At 36.0% G+C, this 20452-nt stretch overlaps 2 protein-coding genes across 4 annotated transcripts in view; both read left to right on the forward strand.

Annotated features, from left to right (window-relative positions):
* Nucleotides 1-11162, forward strand: part of tfpia (tissue factor pathway inhibitor a) — a 30959-nt gene extending 19797 nt beyond the window's left edge. For both annotated transcript variants that reach the window (XM_077537122.1, XM_077537121.1), the window contains 6 exons: nt 3375-3572; nt 7077-7253; nt 8810-8872; nt 8994-9056; nt 10406-10594; nt 10823-11162. In XM_077537122.1, the coding sequence (XP_077393248.1) occupies nt 3375-3572; nt 7077-7253; nt 8810-8872; nt 8994-9056; nt 10406-10594; nt 10823-10893 (761 nt within the window). In that variant the 3' untranslated portion in view covers nt 10894-11162. The remainder of the gene's footprint in view (nt 1-3374; nt 3573-7076; nt 7254-8809; nt 8873-8993; nt 9057-10405; nt 10595-10822) is intronic.
* Nucleotides 11163-13060: 1898 nt separating this feature from the next.
* The window catches only part of calcrla (calcitonin receptor-like a), a 32714-nt gene continuing 25322 nt past the window's right edge, over nt 13061-20452 (forward strand). Inside the window, exon 1 of one of the 2 annotated variants that reach the window (XM_077537092.1) lies at nt 13061-13237. The gene's annotated coding sequence lies outside the window, so the exon portion shown is untranslated. Of the gene's footprint in view, nt 13238-13401; nt 13435-20452 lie in introns of those variants that run through there. The other variant, XM_077537093.1, reaches the window with a different exon arrangement.

Below are 20452 nucleotides of genomic sequence, written 5' to 3' on the forward strand. Positions count from 1 at the left end.
ATTTACTGCAATTTAAAAGTGCAGCTCCTCGGAGGGGGATCTTCGTCTCACCCATAATCCTTTCTCATCACTAAACACACTCGTGCTACGACTTACATATTTTTTATTTTTTTTTTTAAAGCTCACTGAACGTTCTGTGAATAAACGCAATCATTTTTTTATTTTTTTTTTAGTATAACTTGCAAAATGACCCACTTTCAAGTTAACTCATTGACTGGCAGCCGTTTTCACTGGAGCAACCCTCTTAGCTGTTTGACTGGATTTTGATTGATTTTGCAAGGCCCACACAATATTGTGTTCTATTGCTCTCAAAATATGGAGTCTACCAGAAGAAAGATTAGAGTCTCTTCTTTCATCAGGAAAAAAAAAGTAAATTTCTGTGTTTCAAATCTGGTTAGAATTGTGGGGAAACAGCTTGTTTTCATCATGGCCCTGGTTGATCTCTTGTACTCTGCTGCCACCTGCTGGACGTTTTTGTAATTACTACTTCTTTTTTTTTTTTTTTTTTTTTACCCGTTCTCTGCAGTTGAGAGGCTGCATCAAAGCCTTCTGTATGCTGTAGCATAAAACAAACAAACAAAAACGTACAAATATGTCTTTGGGACAATTAAAACATTTAAAATAGAACGTATTTACACGTTTTTGTGAGCAAATCAGTTTTTCGCGAAATGAAATTTTCGCGATCAAACTCGGCGCCCCCCCAAAAAAAAAAAAAAGTTTATTTCATCATATTTGGCAACATACAGGTTATAAGGAGTTGTAAAAAAATAAATGTTTCTTTGGTTGCTTTTGGCACATTGAGCTACACTGGGTCAAAATGACCCAAAATTCACAACAAGAGACGATACAAAATGGGGTAATTTCGACAAATGTGCGACAAAAACGGTTCATAACGTTTATTGTGGTAGTTTTGTAATGTGAACACTGTGACATTTTCAATTACTTTTGGAACATAAAACCTACTTTGGGTCAAACTGACTCATTTCAAAGTTGAAAACCTACAAATGATTACTATTTTAAACTTCTCAATTAAAATGGTTCAGTTAAATATAAATATATTTTCAATGAAATATTAAATATTTATTACAATGCTATCGGAACATTCGCCATAGCAAGGGTCAAATTGACCCATTTTAAAAGTGACAAGTACTTTTGGGCTATGGACATGGTCCTGGTTGATCTCCTTTGCTCTGCTGCCACCTGCTGTCCGTTTGTGTAATAACTACCATTTCTTCAAGCGTTTTTTGCAGTTGATAGGCTGCATCAAAGCCTTCTGTAAGCTCTAGCATAAAAACAAAAAAAAATGTACAAAAAAGCCTTCTGCATGCTCTAGAATTAAAAAAAAAAAAAAACGTAACGTAAAAATCCGTCTTTGGGATGCTTAAAACATTTAAAATAGAACGTATTTATACGTTTCTGGGAGCCAATGTGTTAAATATCGCCTGGGTCAAATTGACCCGGTAACATTGTTGCTGTTCCTGAGACACAACCTAATAATAACTTATTTTGCGAAGAGAGGACAATGACAAGAAGCAAAATGATGGCTGGTGTTGCCATGACGGACATTTAGCAGGCTTGTTTACGCGAGACGGGAGAGCAGAGCGAGCGAGACCCAGATTTGGGCCGCGTTGGACTTTGCTGTGCTGGACCAGCTCGATCCCACCATTTATCAGCAAAACGTCTCATCAGGCCAAACTGGACGCCATACTTAATTCCGTAAGGCAGGCTTCACCGGGAGGATTTGATGAGTGGCCAATGCCCTCCTCCTCCTCCACACGCACTACAAGGTCATAAATTGCCGTCTGACAGGCTGCACTAATGCCGGCCTCGTTCCCTTGGCGACCGCTTTTGCTCGCAGTCCACAGCCCGGCGACTCTCTCTCTCTCTCTCTCTCTCTCTCTCTCTCTCTCTCTCGCTCGCTCGCTCTCTCAGCAAGAAGGTTAAACTTCATTTCCAAACTTTTCGAGATGTTCCTTTAGGGTTGCATGATAAAACAAAAAAAAAATAATAACGGAAGCAAGTGAAATACAAGGGCCACTGAGGGCCCCATGCCAGTGGCAACAACTTCTATTATAAATGGATGAAACAGAGGCTGTTCATATTTTCAGGAGGGGGAGTCAAATCTCATCGGAGGGAAAAAAAAAAAAAAAGAAAAAGAAAAGATTAGCGCCTCGAAGCTTCAATTTTGAATGATTGGGTTTCATTTTTATCATCTAAAATGGTGGTCAGGGACGGACTAGGAACAAAAATGCAGCTCAGGCAACTGTCAGGTGCAACATTAACCGGCAATTGACGGTGGAGGAGGGCGGCCTGCCGGGTGTAGAAAGCGCTGGGGGAAATCCTGGAATTGTGTCCCTGTTTTTGTAAATCGGCTTGTTTTTTGTTTTGGAAAGTTGTCATTTGACCAGTCGTATTTCAGAGTTGACGCACATTCATCTGAAATGTTTCGTTTAGTGTTAATTTCGTCAACAAAACTAAACAAAAATAATTTCGTCAACGCACAATTTTCACCAGACTAAAACTAGTCTAGACTAGACTAAAACCTTCAACTCGCAGCCATTTTCAGTCACGGCTGTTTAACTGGAGTTGGACTGATTTTTCAAAGCCCACGGAATATTATGCTTGATTGCTATGAAAACATGGAACCTACCAAAAGAAAGATTAGAATCTCTTCTTTCGCCAGCAAAAAAATAAATAAATATTTATCTGTTTCCATTTTGCAGTAATTAGCATTAGAATATAGTTAAGTTTCATCAATGTTCATTCACATTAACAAAAAGAGCGTATTGCAACATGATCCTGGCTGATCTCTTATATTCTGCTGCCACCTGCTGGTCGTTTTTTTTTTTTTCTTTGTAATGACTTCCATTGCTTTAAGCCACCTTTTCATACCAGAAGCTGCATCAAAGCCTTTTTTTATTTTCCTCAAGAAATGAAGACTAGACGAAAATGTATTTCACTTAATAAAAACTGGACTTATTTATTTATTTTATTTTATTTATTTATTTATTTATTTATTTTGAATTTTGGGAGTTTTGGTCCTCCATACAAAACTGTCAAGGAAAGTCAAAAAGAATCTTTGGAGAACGTTTTACAAGCGAATTAATTTTTCTGGCTGGCAAATTCTAGTTTAATGAATATGCTTGTAAGCTTAATTGCCAAGAGCTTATTTTGGCTCAATTATGAATAACGCCGCCTCTTGCCGCACAATACATTGGGGAGGACCCAATTACATCCTCGTATTTTTGCACAATGAGGAACAATTATGGACAGTGCAACATAATCATCCCGTCATCAATGTTCTGCTGACTTTTTAATTAATACTTGTGACATTTCTTGAATGATTGTTTTTTTCTGTCAATCGTTTTTTCCAGAGGCTCAACCGGAGCTTTTCATCTTCAACGAGCTGTGCGCCCTGAAGGAGGACCCGGGACCGTGCCGGTCCTTGCGGGCCAGGTTCTTCTTCAACGTGGACGCGGGTCGGTGCCAGCTCTTTGAATACGGCGGCTGCGGCGGAAACGCCAACAACTTTGAGAGCCTGGAGGCGTGCCGGGAAACCTGCGTTGTCTCGGGTGAGTCGCTTTGAAGGGAAACCAAAATATCAACGCAACACTTTGGTTTTGCTCCCATTTTTGTTAATGAGATGAACTCAAAGATCTAAAACTGCTTCGACATACACAATAGCAGCATTTCTCTCAAATAGTGTTCACAGACCAGTCTGAATCCATGAGAGTGAGCACTTCTCCTTTGCCGAGGTAATCCATCCCCACCTCAATAGGTGTGCCATGTCAAGATTAGGGATGGGTACCTCACGATACGGTACGATATGCGATACAAGGCTCACGATAACGATTATCACACTACATGACGATACCGCGATTATCGATATATTGGCCAGGTCCAGGGTTATTATAGTTTTGCAAATTTTCATTTTAGTTAGTTTTTATTTCATTTAAAGTTTTTTTGTTTTTTTGTTTTTTTAGTTTTTTTTTTTTTTTTTTTTTTTTTAGTTATCAGAGTGGTTCTGGTGTTTTATTTTGTTTTTTTAGTGTTAGTTCTTGTAATTTAGTTTTAGTTAGTTTCAGTATTAGTTTTAGTTAGTTTTTTTTATGTGTATTACTTTTGCACAATATTTTAAAAAAAAAAACAGCATGGGAGTGACATCATCTGAAGGTGCTTTTCTATTGGCCGCTGCAAGATGACGTCACTTCCGCGTGACACACTTTCAAACATCCGGTTAATACCAAAATCAATCTACTAAAAATCACATTTAAAATCATCCCCAAAGGCTCATGCATTAAATTAATTACCTAAGACTAAAATGCAGGACATTTTTGTTATAATTGTAGTTAGTTTTGTAAACCTAAAATGTAGTTTCAGTTAGTTTTCTTTTTTCTTTTTTTTTTTTTTTTAAAAGCATTTTTGTTTTTATTTTATTACATTAACAAAACTGTTTTTTGAATTTTAGTTGTATTTTTTTCATTAGTTTTAGAGAAAATTGTTTCTTTTCGTACCATAAACCGTAAACCGTAGTACCGTACCGTAAACTGTCACAATTTTTTTTATGTAACATTACAAAAGTAAATAAATTAAATTACGTATATATTAAATCCAATTAAATCAATATCAAAAGTCGAAACATAAAATGTTTTAAAATGTTCAAATTGAAGATATAGTGCACATTTTTCATCAAAACGTATGCAAAACTAAGTCAGTTGCTGGACAGATGACACAAGTCAAAGTAAGCTGATTGAGTCTTCTTCGCCTGAAGGCTTGCGTACACTACTATGAGGAGCTCCCCCTAGTGGCCCACCAAAGTAATTGCTCAATAAGTCACGAACAATGGAGCTGTTATAGTGGCTACAAATATCGCCATACATCAGGAGACAAAGTGTCTCGATATATCGTCACACTCTTAGTCAAAATGCTGATTCGACACCGTCATTAGTGCACAGGTGTGCCTTCGACTGCCCACAGTAAAAGGTCACTCTGAAAGGTGCACTTTTTGTTTTGTTTGATTGCCGCTGGCCTTTTATTGTGGGCAGTCCAAGGTACAACTGTGCACTAATCATGGTGTCTAATGGTGAATTATCTCGGCAAAGGAGAAGTGCTCAATGTGAACAATATTTGAGAGAAATGGTAATACAGTATTGTGTATGTGGAAGCAGTTTTAGATCTTTGACCTCATCTCGTAAAAAAATGGGAGCAAAAGCAAAAGTGTTAGGTTGATATTTTTGTTGAGTTCTAATATTTTCGAAGGCCGTGCTAAACGAGTGCGTCCTTTGTAAATTATATCCACAAAAGCAAAAATGATGAATCACATCAGCTCCTCGTTTACAATCCATCCATTTTCCTCGCCCCCACCCCCTCCTCTTTTTTGAGTTTTTCTGTCAAGTTCAGCAGCAAATATGCAAATTGGACACGCCGTCGGCGCTCAAGCGTCTTTTGATCTGCATAAATTGGCCTTCCGTGTGTGCGTGCGTGCGTGCGCACCTATCAACACTTTTTTTTTTTTTTTTTTTTTTGATTGTGTGTTCTTCTAAAGTGCTTGCTCAACAGCCGGATTTTGATTTCTATTGAAAGTGCCAATGGAGCCAGACCAGAGGGATCACTCCACAATTTACATACTAATCGGTTTTGGCGCTGATGACAGAAAGTTGACCGGCACGAAAAGGTACCCGGAATCATATTTTGTGCAAATGCTATCAGGGTTTGACAACATATCCATAATGAAACAACTTACACACGCGCCATCAAAAAAAAAAAAAATGCTGCCGCCTCACTGGCCCACGTTATAAATATTTACACACATATTTGATTCGTTCATATTACTGCTGCCGACTGTTGCTGTGATTGAAAGTTAGCTTCTGTCATGCAACCTGCCAAGCATTTACATTATTGGAGTCCTGTGATATTATTATTGGAGTTCTCCTCTATTATAATAATAATAATAATAATAATAATAATAATAATAATAATAATGTATAAACGTGTATACATTTAATACCTATATAATATATTATTATTATTATTAGTAGTAGTAGTAGTAGTATACCAACATATATTAATTTATGACATTAATTTAATACAAAATATTCTGAGTTGCATTCTTATATTTTTAGGTATTTTTTTTGTTTTTCTTTACTGTATCTATTTTTTCATTTTTTAAATTTCTGAAAATATAATGAAGCTCGCAATATTTTCTATTATATAAACATAAGTGTATATGTATATCAACATAAATACACTTACGTCATTAATATAATAGAAAATATTGTGAGTTGCATTCTAGTATTTTTATGTATTTAAAAAAATATTCTTTGTATATATATTTTTTTAAATTGAGTTGTTGAAAATATTACAGTGCAACTCAAAATAGTTTGTATTATGTTAAGCGTAGCTTATATGCATATCAACTTATATACATTTATGGCAATACAAAATATTGTGAGTTGCAATATATTATGTATTTTTTTTCCCCCCTTTGTTGAATATATTTTTTTCGTTTTTTAAATGTGATACTTTTTCTGAAAATAATTAAACTCGCAATATTTTCTATGATATACATGTCAAGTGTATAAGTATATAAACATATATACAGTTTTGACATTGATATAATACAAAATTTTGTGAGTTGCATTCTAATATTTTTATGTATTTAAAAAAATATTGTTTGTGTGTGTGTGTGTATATATATATATATATATATATATATATATAACATTACAAAGCAACTCAAAATATTTTGTATTATTGTATTTTGTATTGCATTAACGTCTAAGTCTTGTCCTCAAAAATACCCGAAATAGTTCAATTTTTTTTTGCTTTTATTTATTCTTATCCACATGTGGCAGAGTTGTGATGATGTCTGATTGTGTTTTTTTTGTTTTTTTTTTTCTTTTCTGTTGCTGTCACGACGCATCTTCAAATTGTGACACTTGGGAGCACCACAAAAAAAAGATTGCCGTCACTTTTCATGTAAATCCCATCTCAGCAGGATGGTAGGATGGTTGCTTCCTTTCATATTTCTCTGTTGTGACACTATTTTTTTCTGCTTGTTTTTCTTCTCTTGGCAGACGATAAAGACCCGTGTCACTTACCCGAAGCGGAAGGTCCGTGTCGCGGCCTGGTGACGCGTTACTTCTACGACGGCAGCAGTCAGCAGTGCAAGCGCTTCTATTACGGCGGCTGCTTCGGCAACGCCAATAATTTCAGGAGCATCGGCGAGTGCCGGGCCAAATGTCACAAACGAGGTACGTTCGCTGAAACGCGACTCGCTCGCGTCAAATCGACGGGATGTTTCGTCAGCGTTATATCAATTTCATCCATCCACCCATTTTCTTTACCGCTTGCTCCCCACAAGGGTCGCGGGGGGTGCTGGAGCCTATCCCAGCTGGCTTTGGGCAGTAGGCGGGGTACACCCTGGACTGGTTGCCAGCCAATCGCAGGTTATATCAATTCAATAAATTAATTAAATATTTAAAAATTTAAATAAATAAACATTTTAATTAATTAATACATTAAATTAAAAATTAAATTAAAATGTATTAATTAATAATTGATATTACAATAATATGTTATAATAATAATAATAATAATTATTATTATTATTATTTAACATTACAGTTGATAATTGATTTAATTAAAAATGAAATTAAGTTAATTAAATTAATAACATTAATTAAATAAATTTATTAAATTTGAATCGCAACTTGTTCACGTCGGCAGTATGTTCGTCAGTGTTATATCATTAAATAAATTAAATATTTAAATAAATTTAAATTTAAATTAATTCATTCGGTAAATTAAAAATAATTTATTAATTAATTATTAACAATTTTAATATTAACATTACAATAATAATTTTATAATATAATAATAATAGTAATAATCATCATCATCATATAATAATAATAATAAGAAGAAGAATGTAACATTACAATTAATTGATTTAATTTAAAATGAAATTAAGTTAATTAAATTAATAAAATGAATTAAATTTGAAACAACTTGTTCATGTCAAATCAACGGGATGATCGTCAGCGTTATATCAATTATTATAAATTATAATTTAAATATTTAAATAAATTACAATTTAAATAATTGATACATTACATTAAAATAATTTATTAATAATTAATAATTTTATAATTAACATTACAATAATATAATATAATTTTATAATAATAATTATAATAATAATAATTGTAATAATTTAACATTACAATTAGTAATTCATTTAATTAATTTTTTTTTAATTAAAAATGAAATTGAATTAATGAATTAAATGTGAATTACGGCGGCTGTTTTGGCAACACCAACAATCTCAGGAGCAATCGGCGAGTGCCGGGCCAAATGTCAAAAACGAGGTACGTTCAATGAAACGTGACTTGTTGGCGTCAAATCGACGGGATGTTCGTCAGTGTTATATAAAGCTCTAAAAATGAGCCAGCAAAGACGAAGTTTCACAGAGTTGATGACATCATCAAAAGAGTTGTACCTCAAAGAACTTTCGGATATATGAGCATGAAATCACATTCACAAATTATTTAGCATTTAAATGATTTCAAAGCGCTGAGACGCAGCTCAGAAGTTATTTGTCAGCTAAAATGGGGAATAACAGCAACGTCTCTTCTGGGCTGTGACCAATTTAGTCCACCTTGGACTAAATATGGACAGGAAAACCTTTTTTTTTTTTTTTTTTTCGTGTTCTAATGTTTGTGAGTCGTACCATTGCAAAACCTTTTGTAGATTGCTTCTAGTCTTGACTTGTCCTTTTTTTTTTTTTCTTGCTTTGGGCTTGGAGTAGAAAGCGTTGAAGTCCAAACCAGTGCCAGCGAAATCACTGATGTGCAACCGACCATATTAACCGGTAAGACATCGCGTCGCCTCACGTTCAAGTTGCGCAACCTTGCAAAATGACACCAATCAACAATCTTTAGATAAATACGCATAATATATCTATTGACATGTCGTGTGTGTGTGTTTCTCAGGTGAGCACACGGTCAACATGGCTGTGGTGCAAACCAACAACACGGATCCGGAACATTCACAGGGTAACGTTATTTTTAATTTTTCAACTTCAAACATTGAAGCTCAAACTTTTGGGTTCAACGACCCCTGACAAGGGAAAATGTTCCATTTTAGGTTCTCCTCATGATCTCAATGTCATGTCCTTTATGTCCTTTGCTAAAAAATGTTTTATTACTGCAGGGATGTCAGATTTATGTGAATAGTAAAACGTGTGGGGGGGGGGGGGGCAAAAAAAGAGAAGGATTGCTCTGGGAAAGCCAACCATCCATCCAGCAAACCAGCCAAGTCTTTTCTCACATAAAACAGCGACCTCTTGTGGTGGTGACAACTCCATGCAAAGCTACAGATGATCTATATTAGTACCTTTCAATTTGCCGACAGTTATAAAACGTGACAGAAGAATACGTGACAACACGATTTACATTTTCAGTGTGCAGTAGAATGATTATATTCATGAATCATGAATATAAACAATCAACTCCTCAGTGGCGCTCCTCTTATGTTGTGGGTCAAAATGACCAGTTTGAAAATCGTGTTAAAAAGACATTTTTAAAATTAGGATTAAATCTATTCTACAGAAGCATATTGCATTCACTTGTAAAAATACATTTTAAAATGTCATTTTTTTTCCTAGTGTTTTTTTTCTTGGGGGGGTGCTTTTTTCTAAATTAATATTTTTCTGCTTTATTGAGTTTTGTTTTGTTTTTCAGATTTGCATTTCCCCCCCTGTTTTTCTGAATATTTTATCTGCTTTTCAGATTTTTTTTCTTGGAATTATTTGTATTTATTATTATTATTATTATTATGATTATTATTGTTATTATTATTATTATTACTGTTATTAATTTATTAAAATTAATTTTTTTACAAAGGATTTTCCAATCGAAAGTGTTGAAAATAAGATTTTGGCCTGATGTCACGCGATATTCTTAAGTTATATTTATTAAGGTTTAATGATAATTTACTTGATAGTTTTAACAATTGACTTTTGGCCATCATTAATCTCACTCCAGTACAGACAATATTTGTGTCATCTGCAAAAAACAGCATTTTAAAATTCCAAAAATGTATTAAAAAAAAAAAAAAAAAAAGAAAGGAAAAAAAAAAGGCTTGGGTCCCAAGATAGACCCCTGCGGTACACCACAAGTTATATTTAATATTACAGCACATTGAATCGTGGAAATCTGTTAGGACAATTTGTTTCATATTACTGACATAACTTTTTACATCTTTTTAATATTTTCCATAAGGTGCTGATAGTCTGAACAGAAACCGATCAAGACTCTCAAATCGATAGCTCAGCAGAGAGATGCACTTTGTCCAAATCAGATCTTGACGGAAATTCTGATTAACGTCATCGCTTGATTTCCAGATGCGAACCTACCAGATGTGTGCTTGGAACCCGTGGACCTAGGAACATGCGACGGTAGCGTGCGCAGGTTTGCTTACCATCCCAAAACCAAGCGCTGTCACGAGTTCCTGTACAGCGGCTGCGGAGGGAACAACAACAACTTCAAACACCGACGACACTGTATCAGGAAGTGCAATAAAAGCCGAAAGGGTATTTTCCGCATTTTTGTTTTTCCATCTTATTCTTTCTTCACATACGTAGCCAGAGCTTATAGCGAAATCGGGCACAAATATTGTATTAAAAAAAAAAATGCTCCACAGAAAAAAGTGATTCGGTGAATAGTGAACCGCCAAATCGCCAGCATTCCGCAACAATAGAAGCTGCAATTGCACATTTTTCTTTGTTTTCACGGGACGGACTTTGTTTTGTGTTCCGCAGATCGCAACATGATGAAGATGATTCGAATAAGGAAGAAAAATATTCCCAACCTTCTTCACGGCTCAGTCTGAAAACGTGGGCCGCATTTGCACTTTGTGAGAGTCGCCTGTATTTATCTCCATATATTGTTTTTTGTAGCTTTTGATCCTGCAGTTATATTTTTGATGATAATAAATGCTAAGGTTTTTCTTCATAGTCAGCACACGCAATTTCATTTAAGTCATTGATTTAAAAAAAAAACACTTTTGTTATGCAGAATGATCAAATTCAACAGATTTTATTCACATTGACTTTTATTATTTTTTTCTATCTGACAGATTAAATCATCATCAATCTTTAACCTTCTTCTGTGAGTTTCTTCCCAAAAATGATTTACGAATCAATCATTCTCTAATTACAAAAGTATTATAAAAAGTGGTGGTTTTTGTTGTTGACGTTGTTGTTTTATGAGGAAAAAAAATAGGCCATCAGAATAGTATAATAGTAATAATAATAATAATAATAATTAATAATAACATTAATAATAATAAAAAAAATAAAAAATTATTGTTGTTGTTGTTTTGCTTTGTGTGGGTGGTGGGGGAATAATAATAATAATAATAATAATAACTTGTGTTTTTCTGAGTAATTTATGGGGCTTTTATGTAACTATTTTTTTGCCCCTATTTTCTGCATTTCTTTTCTGTTTTTTGTTTGGCTTACTTTGTGTTCCGGGGGGGGGGGGAGAATAATAATAATACTAATAACAATAATAGGAAATAATTCCAAGAAAAAAATCTGAAAAGAAGAAAACGAAATAGTGAGAAAAACAGGGGGCAGGGAATCAAATGTGAAGAACCCACAAAAAAAAAAAAACATCAATAAAGCTGAAAAATATTAATAAAAACAAAAAAACACTAGGAAAAATAAATAAATATATTTGTTTTTTTTACAAGTGAATTAAATATGCTTCCGTAGAATTAATGTAATCCTAATTTTAAAAATATATTTTTTTTACACGATTTTCAAACTGGTCAATTTGACCCACAACATAAGAGGAGCGTTAATAGTCTATAAGATACACATAGGCAGTTGGCTTAAATTCTCCACATTTAAGCTCTATACTGTACATGCCATGTGCTCAACTAAAATTCATCAGAAACAATTCTGCGTCTGGTTCTGAATGAAAGAGATCAGTTTTGCTTGACGTCTGATGAGCGACAGTGTGTTGATGATGATGTTCCAAAAAAATGCAGAAGGTGGCAGTGTTGTTCAAACTTTGCATTCTGGCAGCGGTCTCTTTATTTTTATTTATTTATTTATTTATTTTTTCTTGTTTTAAAAGTGGGGGGGGGGGGGACATCAATAAATCATTCAACACGGTTTACGCTTAAAAAAAAAAAATCTGATACTGTAATCCTCGTTCTCTATCAATTTTGACTCTGTACAATAGTAGGCTCGTCATATAATGTATCTCATACTCATCTATACACAACATGAAATATCAAATTTCGTTACACTCAAGCTAACATCGAAAAGTTCATTTTTCTCTCATTTATAGATGATATACGTCTTTCCAGAAGTGGGGGTCATTTTACATCCCACCCATCAAACTTTAAATAATCCACAAACAAAAATACAACTTAAAATTTATTAAAAAAATTTTACTTGTCCTGGGACCAAATCTAAACAAACAAACAAAGAGAAAATAATGATTGGAAATAGTTCATATATATATATATATATATATATATATATATATATATATATATATATATACCAAATATGTACCCCCTAAAATGACATTTTTATCTTTTCCCAACTTGATTAAAGAACACGACAAACAAAACGGTTATTTTCTTTTTTCATCAGATTACAACAATTATTTTTGTTTCTTTATTTATTTACATAAGTAAGTGTTCTCTTGGTTAGCAATTCCAGCTAGCTAAACTGCTAGCATCTACTCCTGACAAAACTAACGTTGGTCCAGATTTGCAACCCGGGTTGTAATAATTATAATAAATAAATGTACCATTGATATGTAAACTTATTGATAATTATGTTGCAGTATTTTTTTTTTTTTTTTTTTTTGCGTATTTCCCCCTCCCCTTCACATTAAAAAATGATTTTTCCACATTGCCTGCGCGTTATTTATGAATGAGCACAAACGCCACACGGGCGCGCGTTCACGCCATTTTTTAGTGTGCGCGCGTGCACGCGGCAGCTGCGGGGCTGGCTGTGACGTCACAGGAAGCGGTGGGCTGCTTCCCAACGCCAACCTGACAGCAGCAAGCAAGCGGTCTTTTATTTTTTGCAGCGCTCGGCGTGCGTGCGTTTTGTTGATTTACTGCGACGACACCACCCAAGATTGGACGCTTAAAATTTTGATTTCTACCGGGATCTTCTATTATTCCCACTTCGGAACCTTTCCTGCCGGTAAGACAGCGTAGTAGTGTGAGTGTTGGGTTGAGTGCAGCATCGCGGTGATGCAGAGCGGTTGCAGTTTTGCTCAGCCGTGCGTGTTGACGCGTAATGCATACATGACATCCATTAGCAATCACGCCAACGTCCAAATAACAACAACATGGATGTGCAAGGGAACGCACAGCTGGATGTGCATTCCGCTTTTCATGGTGAGACTCTGTCGACAATATGCGCAAAGATCTGCTTTGCCTGATGCTTTGTTTGCGTTTTTATGGGCGAGCTGCGCAAATGTTCGCTATTCGTGCATATTTATTTCCAAGTCGCAACGAGTATGCAACGTTCAGTGTTGCGGGTTTTCAAACTGGAGTCGGCGAGCCAAATCGTTTGCCGTGATTTAATTGCCCGATCGATCAGGAGTCGGGACCTGCAGAGATGTAATGTGATTTTTTTTTTGTTTTTTTTTGTTTTTGATGTGGCACATAAATCTGCAAATGTTCTCTCGCTTGCAGTGATATTCGCGTAAAAGTGCAAGTATTTGAACACAAAGTCGCATTGTGCAGTATTATTTGGGTAAAAATCTTCATTTGCTGGACTTGAGTTAACTTTCCGATTATTAAACGTAACTTACTCAAGTCTTGGAAGTTAAAGTAATTTCAGTACAGGGCTTGTAGATTTATTTATTTGTAGCTTTTGTTTATGCACTACGGAAGCGTATTGAATTCTCTTGGGGGAAAAAAAATCTGTTTTTCTTACTTTTTTGGGGGAGCTTTATTTTTATTTTTTTGTGTTTTTTTTTAGTAATTTTTTTTTCGTTTTTCCTGAATATTTTTTTTCTGTTTTACTGATTAAAATTTTTTTTAAATAATTTAAAAAAAGAAAAACAGGGAAAAAATATTCAGAAAAATAGGGGGGAAATTACTCAGAAAAACGGGGGAAACATTATTTAAAAAAAAAAAACAGAAAAAAATATTCCAAAAAACAGAACATAACAGTGTGCAGAAATGTGAAAAGTGGACTGAGGTGCAGCAACCTGGTATTTTGTAATCCGTTACATTTGTATGAGGCAAAATATGTGTTTCTCGGGAGGACATACGATACTTCAGTCGGCTCAAACGTTTCCAACGTATATATGGCAAAAGAACATCAGCTTTCGCCATGTATAAATGGCAGCATGTCTTTGGCGACATTCAGCACAATTTGATTGCTTTCTAGCATGATCCTTTCTTTTTAGATGCAAAACAATGTGAAATGTTTGTCTGTTTCCTCTGGAGAATTAATGCCGCAGGTTGCTCATTTTTGAAAGGATACTTGCTAGAAGGGTTGAAATAGTAGCTAAATATAGCATTTCTGCATTTACTAAGTTGTTAGTGTAACCAATCAATATTCAGTAGTGTTGTTCCGATACCGATACTGGTATCGGCAGAGGCCCCGATACTGCATTAAAACAGTGGCATCGGTGAGTACTCACAAGTAACATGCCGATACCATTAATTCCAATGCTAATATAGGATTTTGGATGCAGCATCTTGTGTCTTGCTTGTGCACAACATTCACTGATATGTGACATGTTCACTACATGCTGATCTAAGGCTCCTGAATGCTCAGGACAGCGCAGGACAGCTTTTTCAGGTTGAGAGAAAAAAACAAACCCTTAGGTATCGGTATGGTATCGTATCGGCTGATCCTGCAAAGCTGGGTATCGGAATCGGTATGGGGGGCCCAAAAAACGGCATCGGAACAACACTAGCAATCAATGCATGTCAGCTCGCAACGATAGAATAAAGATTACATTTAATAATTGTGTTTTAAAAAGTTACATTCCTTTCTATGAACTCATTCAATCCCAGCAATTTTGAGTGAAGCAATCCCCTTCACTCATGGCTGTTTTACTGGATTATGACTGATTTTGCAAGGCCCACAGAATGTTGTCTTCTATTGCTATAAAAACATGGAACCTACCAAAAGAAAGATTAGAGTCTCTTCTTTCATCAGGAAAAAAAATTATATCACTATCTGTTTCCGTTTTACAGCAATTAGTATTAGGATATATCTAAGTTTCAGCGTTATTCACAAACCTGTAGAAAACACTGGCAAAAAGAGCTTGTTGCAACATGACCCTGGTTGATCTCTTATACTCTCCTGCCCCCTGGTGGCCGTTTTTGTAATAACTATCATTGCTTCAACCGCCTCTTCAGTTCAGGGGCTGCATTAAAGCCTTCTGTATGCTCTAGCATAAAAAACAAAACAACATATAAATACGTCTTTGGGACACTGGTAATATTTAAAACAGCGTTTTTATACGTTTTTGGAGACAAATGAGTTACACAAGCTACACAAGTTAAATACATTTAAAAAAAAGGAAAAATGGTGTAAACAGTAATTCAAGATGTTTAAGCATTGAGCAATGAAATTCTTACTTAAAAAAGGCAATTTTCATTTTCATTTCATTTTGGATGAAAGAGAAATACTGAAGGAAAACAGCAGCGGACAATTTAAATAAAAAAAAAAAAAGCACGTTATTCAAGTTGTAGTAAGTCTAGTTTGTGCAAAGTATTTCATTGCAACGTTGCAGTCATGTGACTTTTCAAGTCATGCATATGTTGCAGCGTAAACGTTGACGTGAACAGAATTGCAAAAAGAAAAAGCGTCGTTGTCAGATTGTGACGTCATTATTCAGTAATCCCCATTTCAAAGGTGATCGCGGTAAACCGTTTCATTCCTCCAGTGCAGTCGACCCGAGAGACACACATGTGCGCGCATTATTCATGGATTTTCGGCGCAGGAATGCGGCGCAGAGGGGCGTTTGAAGCCGAATGTGCAAAAAAACGAGTGACGGGCGCTTGCCAGGCTTTGATGTAAGCCGCGGTCGCGCTTTGCTAAATCAGCTGCGACGTTACATAAGCGGCACATTTGGACGCGGCTGCATCAACTTTGTGGGCTGAAACAAGTGCGGACAGAAACCTTGCTGAGAGGATGTCCAAGATGGAGGAGGGCGTGTGATGATGATGATGATGATGATGATGGTGGTAGTCAGTCAATAACATGGTTTAGGAAAGATTACACCTTGTAGAAAAGATAACCTGGATTTTTAAATTCCGTGCAGCATAACAGTTAAATGCTGATTCACCATCTTTGCTTGAAAGTCTGGTCTACATTAACTAGGGATAGACCCAATAATTGGCATTTTTAAAAATATCGGCATCGGCCGATAGCGCTGGTATCTCTCACTGAGCGGTGAATGCTTGTGAACGCAGCAAAATTTAAGGTTTTCGTCAGGATTTGTAAGATGTTGACAGATCGTTTTTGCTGACATACTGGGAGCTCCCCTACACTTTATATTTTTACAAATAAAATAGTGTCATAATAAAATTAAGAAATTACGTTGAAATTTTGGAAAAATATCTCCAGTAGAAAACTTTCAGGAGCTATTTAGTTGCTTCGTTTTTAACTCTGCGTAACACATGTTGATAACTCTGAGAGCCTTGAGGTACCCCATTATTTATCATTTGTTATTAAACAAAATATAAGTGCGCTTGATTTGCATTTAGTGTCTTCAAATCTCAGATGTGTATTTTGTGACATCCCGGTTGACACAGAATTTGAATAAAGCAGACACACGAGGTTATGAAAGCGTAGGAAGTTGGCAGGGCTGTTAAATGGGTCCGGAGGGGGGGGGGGCGTTTCTCTCTGACATCTTCACATGACCTCCACTAAATACACCAGATGAGCGTACGTACAGTGGGAACGGCGAGCAATCCATCACGTCCCGACCCCCAACCCCTCCCGAAACCGGCATGCCGGGCGTTTTAGAGGGAGTCCAGAAAACAGCGAGGACGTGGTCCAGACGGCGGTCTTGGCACGAGGTGTTCCGAACCGGTGACATTTACAAACTGTCAGCGGAATCTCATTCACTGTGCACCAAGTAACAACTTCGACGAGAATGTTCAACAACAGATGTTTTATGCAAGGCCATCGCGGACCTCGTATGCAAAAGGTTTCAGTACATGAGTGATGATGATTCTCATGAAACATAACCTCAGCGTAAAATATTGATGTACGGTGGTCTCGTTTGTTCTCAGCACAACTTGCCTCAAGGCTCAGAAACTTGTACCGTAGTACGCCTTCGCCGACAACCCTTTTCAAAGCAGTTCTCCAGACTGGCGGATCTTTCAAGACCCTCAGAATAAGTACTGAACCTACCAAAAGACCAGATTCTCTTCTTACAACGGAAAGAAAGTTTGTTTCTAGCTTTTTGTGAAAGGAAACATGTCAAGCAGAACTGTAACTTACTTAATTTATTGCAACACATATTCTGTTCATAACATGCATAACCGTGTATAATACATTATAATATGCTGCTTTTTGCTCTATACACACAAACAATTTCTGGAAATGTGGTAGTAATGCCATACATTTGGAAAATTAAATGCTAAATATGTTGCAATGTATATTAGGGATGTAATGATATCCAAACATCACTGTATGATATCACGATATGAAGGTCACAATACGATAATTCTCACGATATTGTGGGGAGGTTGGTGATACAAAAAAAATGTCACAATATTGTATGAAAAATGAGCTCATACTAAAAACGAACACACATTATTATGCATTGGTACATTACAGCAATGCATGTAAAAAAAAACTACAATCTCTAATAACACTTAAAATTGAGGTTAATGCAAGCAGACATCGAGTTCCTCCACATATCGGTTCACAAGCATATTACATGCCCCTTCATTTGACCATTAGCATGGATTTTAAACATACAAGGGCCAAAACATGCCTTGTGAAAATTAAACGGCGCTAAAAAAAAACTAGCCATCAGAGGGTGCTAGAGCTGCACAAATGGAAATAAACCTGACTTTTTTTTTTAACAGATGTGCTGCTTTTAATATCGTGACATGACGACGACGATATATTGACAATCTCACGATATTGCTGGTATCATTACATCCCTAATGAACATATGCCTTTTCTATATCATCCCGGTAAATGTCTATAAAAGTTTTTTTTTTGTTTTTTTTTAAAGGAATCCTTACATAGTACAGTGGGATGATTTTTGATTTATATATATATATTCATTTATAAAGTGTCCAATTCATGGCATTTTATGGTATACACATTTTCCCCACAATGTATTTTAATCGTGTTAAGTCATATGCAAATTTTAGCTATTCACGTGCTGGCCCTGTCCTGATCCCTCGCTAACAGTCTACGTTCTATTCGTCAGTGGCAGTAAACAGTTGGATTCCGTTTGACGAATAGAATCGTCTACGGCAGTGAATGTGTTATGTCACCTGACAACAATTGTTTGTTCTTTAGAGACATTCAAGTTTATTGTGTTGCAACTCAGATTAAATCAGCAAGCCAGCTGAAGCAAAATATTTAATTTCCTCGGGCTCAAGTTCTCTCATTACATAAAAGAGCAAGTTTGTATTAAAATTCCCCCCTCAGGTTGTGGATTCAGTTTCTCAAACCTTATGAGGTCATATTTCCGCTCATCCATAATGAAGGGCCGCGCTTTCCAATCCGAGTTAATTTGGGCACACAAGGTGCTTAACGGGAGCCGTCACAGGCAAGGGGAGCTTTGTCCGTGTTCGCCGGTGGACAGTGGAAAGAGGCCGTGCACTCTCTCAGGGTGTTCCGTGTTTGTGAGAGCTAAACAAAGCAACGGGCTTGACACGGGCTTCCTGATTTACAGCGTGGGAGGGGAGGGGAGGGGGTGGGTGGTCACCTGGCATCGAGCGCACGTAGAGGAAATGGCCCCCGGAGGGGCCCCCGGGAGGCTGCGAGTGCATCTGTCCTCCAAAGGTGAACTTGCGCTGCTGCTTTTGTCACGTTGCGTTTGCATGCTAACTTTTGAAGGATTTGCATTTAGTTGGCCTCACGGGATCCCAAGCAAAACGGATGCAAATGTTGCATCGCGCTACTTTCGCCTTTATAGTCCGTAATGTCTTTGGGAAACATGTAACATGTTTTCACTGGTTATACTGTGCTCGGCAAGTTGGAAGTGAGAGTTTTTGATTCATTTTTTATTTTATTGATCTTTTATTTATCCAGATAAGACGATTCTGAATAGATTCTCTTTTGAACAGTAAAACAACGTAAAAGTAAATGCAAATACAAATAAAAACATCCACAGGTCAGTGCCAGAAAATTCAACAATTCATGTATTTAAAAAAAAAATATTTAAGAACATTTTTTTCATAGATTTTTGGTTGAACCAATCCCCGGTTTTATGTGGCAAACCCTTATTGGTGGGCTATCCTCACTTATTCAACAATTTTTGAGGGGGTGGGGTTAAAAAAAAAAAAAAAAGAGCCAAGTTTGAGCTACTGTAGTTTTTTAACAGCTGATACTTTGTACACTAGCAAGCAACACAAATGCAATTTTTCTTCTCTGTCTAATCATCTCTAACTCTGTCGACACCAGAGTAAGCTACTTCTTTTTTTTGTAAAAAAAAAACAAAAAAAATATATATATATTTCTTAGACTTCACTTAAATACATTTTCCAATATAAAATCAATTAAAGGCAGTTTTTTATTTTTACCTGACACATTTATTGATGTTGTAAAGGCAAAACGCAACATTTATGATTTATGTTTATGAATATAACGATTACATTTACGGACCTCCTGCAGGCACACATCTGGCAGGAATTTCTTTCAGCTTGAATGCATACTGTGCTGTGACCCATGTTTTTTTTTTTTTTTTTTTTTTTAAATAAAGTGAAGCTAGATAACATTCGGTCAACAGCACTAAGTATGCAAAAAATGCTGAAAACGTGATCCGACGCACATGTGACGTCGCTATTATCCCAAAATAATAAGAACATACAAATATTTTGAATAGTCACGATGTGCTCTATCACTTCACCATACTTCCTTGACACCAATTTCTATTTGACAGTTAATACTCTTCTAGATTTGGCTGTATTTCGCAGCGTCTTTGGGCCCTGAAAACTACGAATTGGATAATTTTTTATGATTTGTGATTTCAATTATTGCCAAAATAATTGTGATTATTTTTGCCATAATCGAGCAGCCCTAATGTTGTCATGACTAGGGTCATGCAAGGTTTATGCTTACTGTCGTGACTAGGGTCATGCAAGGGTTATGCTTACTGTCATGACTAGGGTTATGTAAGGGTTATGTTTGGGTCATGACCGTGTGGTCAAGTGTCTGTTTTGAACTGAGGTCAAGTGTCTGTTTTGAACTGAT

Source organism: Festucalex cinctus, chromosome 11, assembly GCF_051991245.1.
Source record: "Festucalex cinctus isolate MCC-2025b chromosome 11, RoL_Fcin_1.0, whole genome shotgun sequence".
In the NCBI taxonomy this organism is placed as follows: domain Eukaryota; kingdom Metazoa; phylum Chordata; class Actinopteri; order Syngnathiformes; family Syngnathidae; genus Festucalex; species Festucalex cinctus.